Below are 1,854 nucleotides of genomic sequence, written 5' to 3'. Positions count from 1 at the left end.
ATACGAAGCGAAATGAGTGAATCTGTCCTTTAAAATACGTCTATATATATATATATATATATATATATATATATATATATATATATATATATATATATATATATATAGTCTATATTAAGATATTTAGAAAGACTTACATTTAGAAATGCTTTGATCTTAGCCAGTTCATGCTATCTTCGTGTCGCGTGCAAGACCCGTGCGTCGAACTAACCATGTAACAGACTCACATGTGGTTGCACCGAGACCCGCCTTGAGTATAAATACATGATCAGCGATCATCTCTAGACCCACCCAAGATTCACAAGCCAAGCTCACTACTCCTACGTGCTACGTGCTTAACCATTCCGATCGAAGCCAAGCGCAATGGCGTCCTCCAGCAAGGCCTGCGCCGCCGCCCTCCTTCTGCTGCTGGCCCTCGCGGTGGCCACGGCGGCCGGCGCGTCGAAGCGGAGCATCGCGTCGGAGGCCAACCCGAGGCCGGTGGGGAAGGTCATCGTGACGGAGCCCCCGGTCCCGACGTCGGCGCCGGCCAGCGCCGCGAAGTGGAGCATCGCGTCGGAGGCCAACCCAAGGCCGGTGGGGAAGGTCATCGTGACGGAGCCCCCGGTCCCGACGTCAGCGCCGGCCAGCGCGGCGAAGCGGAGCATCGCGTCGGAGGCCAACCCGAGGCCGGTGGCGAAGGTCATCGTGACCGAGCCCCCCGTCCCGACGTCGGCGGTGGTGGACGTGTCGGCGACGTGCATGGGGTCGCTGCTGGAGCTGAGCCCGTGCCTGGCCTTCTTCAGGGACGCGGGCACGTCCAAGGCGCCGGCGGGGTGCTGCAAGGGCCTGGGCAGCATCGTCCGAGACCAGCCGGCGTGCCTGTGCTACATCTTCAACCGCACCCTGGAGCGTGCCATCGGCGTCGACATCCCCGTCGACCGCGCGCTTGCCCTCATGGGCGACGTCTGCGGCCTCACGCTGCCGCAGGACCTCATGAGCAGCTGCGGCGACAACGGCGGCGTGCCGCCACTGTACGTGTGTCCGGCGCCCTCGGCCTGAATCGCCTGATATCTGTCAACCCAGGTGATCAAACCGGCCGTATGATCACTAGGAGCTTCGACTACGTGCAACGTAGAGCTAGGCTTCTAACTAATTCACTGTTTTTTCTTTGTATTTTTCGTGCAGGAGGAGATGCGTGAGTAAAAGATGGCAGCCCCTCTTCCAAGCAAGACGAAGGATGCATGCATACGAATGCAGCTTATCATAGATACTCCATACTAATTGGAGTTTCGAATTAGCATCACATGGAATGGATATGATACTACTAGCTACCAGATCGATCCTGGGTATACTGTGGTTACGGAAGTATGTACTGTCTCCACGCATAATGATCAATATATAAGAAACAAAAAAGTATTATATATTTACTTGTGCTCTCATGGTTTTACCTTATGGGATAGTGCAATTATCTATGTCTTTCAACTCAGCAAAAAATAAATGCGGCTTCCTCAAGAAAAGACTAGCATCATCTTTTTCTTTTTTGCGGGGAAAAGTCACTTCGATCACATGCTTAACTAGGCACCTGTGCTAACATATAAGATTATTCCAAGAATGGACAATACAATTCCCCCAAAAGGAATAGACAGTTTGACCATCACGTACCTACAAATAGGTACTTGAGTTTGAGTAGATGAAACTCTCACATGGATGCTTGCCGATGCGGCGATATTACCCCTCTTCAAGCACTCATGTAGAAGCATCCTACACCGTACGTGCACTATGTACGCTCAAAAATACACAACCGATCAAATTTTCACTAGAATCTTCAACCACCGTGTTGGTCAAAAGACCATCAACTCATCTCCAAGTGGA

General features: G+C 51.6%; 1 protein-coding gene across 1 annotated transcript; it reads left to right on the top strand.

Moving 5' to 3' along the window:
• Positions 1-290: 290 nt before the first annotated feature.
• LOC123130304 (uncharacterized) lies at positions 291-1,409 on the top strand. The gene is made up of 2 exons (XM_044550230.1): positions 291-1,065; positions 1,168-1,409. Exon 1 carries the CDS (start codon positions 364-366, stop codon positions 1,039-1,041), a length of 678 nt encoding a protein of 225 aa, XP_044406165.1. The 5' UTR covers positions 291-363; the 3' UTR covers positions 1,042-1,065; positions 1,168-1,409.
• Positions 1,410-1,854: the final 445 nt, after the last annotated feature.

Source organism: Triticum aestivum, chromosome 6A (genome assembly GCF_018294505.1).
Source record: "Triticum aestivum cultivar Chinese Spring chromosome 6A, IWGSC CS RefSeq v2.1, whole genome shotgun sequence".
NCBI lineage: Eukaryota > Viridiplantae > Streptophyta > Magnoliopsida > Poales > Poaceae > Triticum > Triticum aestivum.
This window is presented reverse-complemented; position numbering and strand designations above follow the sequence as displayed.

What these genes read in the sequence shown, in the direction of transcription:
- LOC123130304 (XM_044550230.1), top strand. Translation starts at nt 364, where the DNA reads ATGGCGTCCTCCAGCAAGGCCTGCGCCGCCGCCCTCCTTCTGCTGCTG.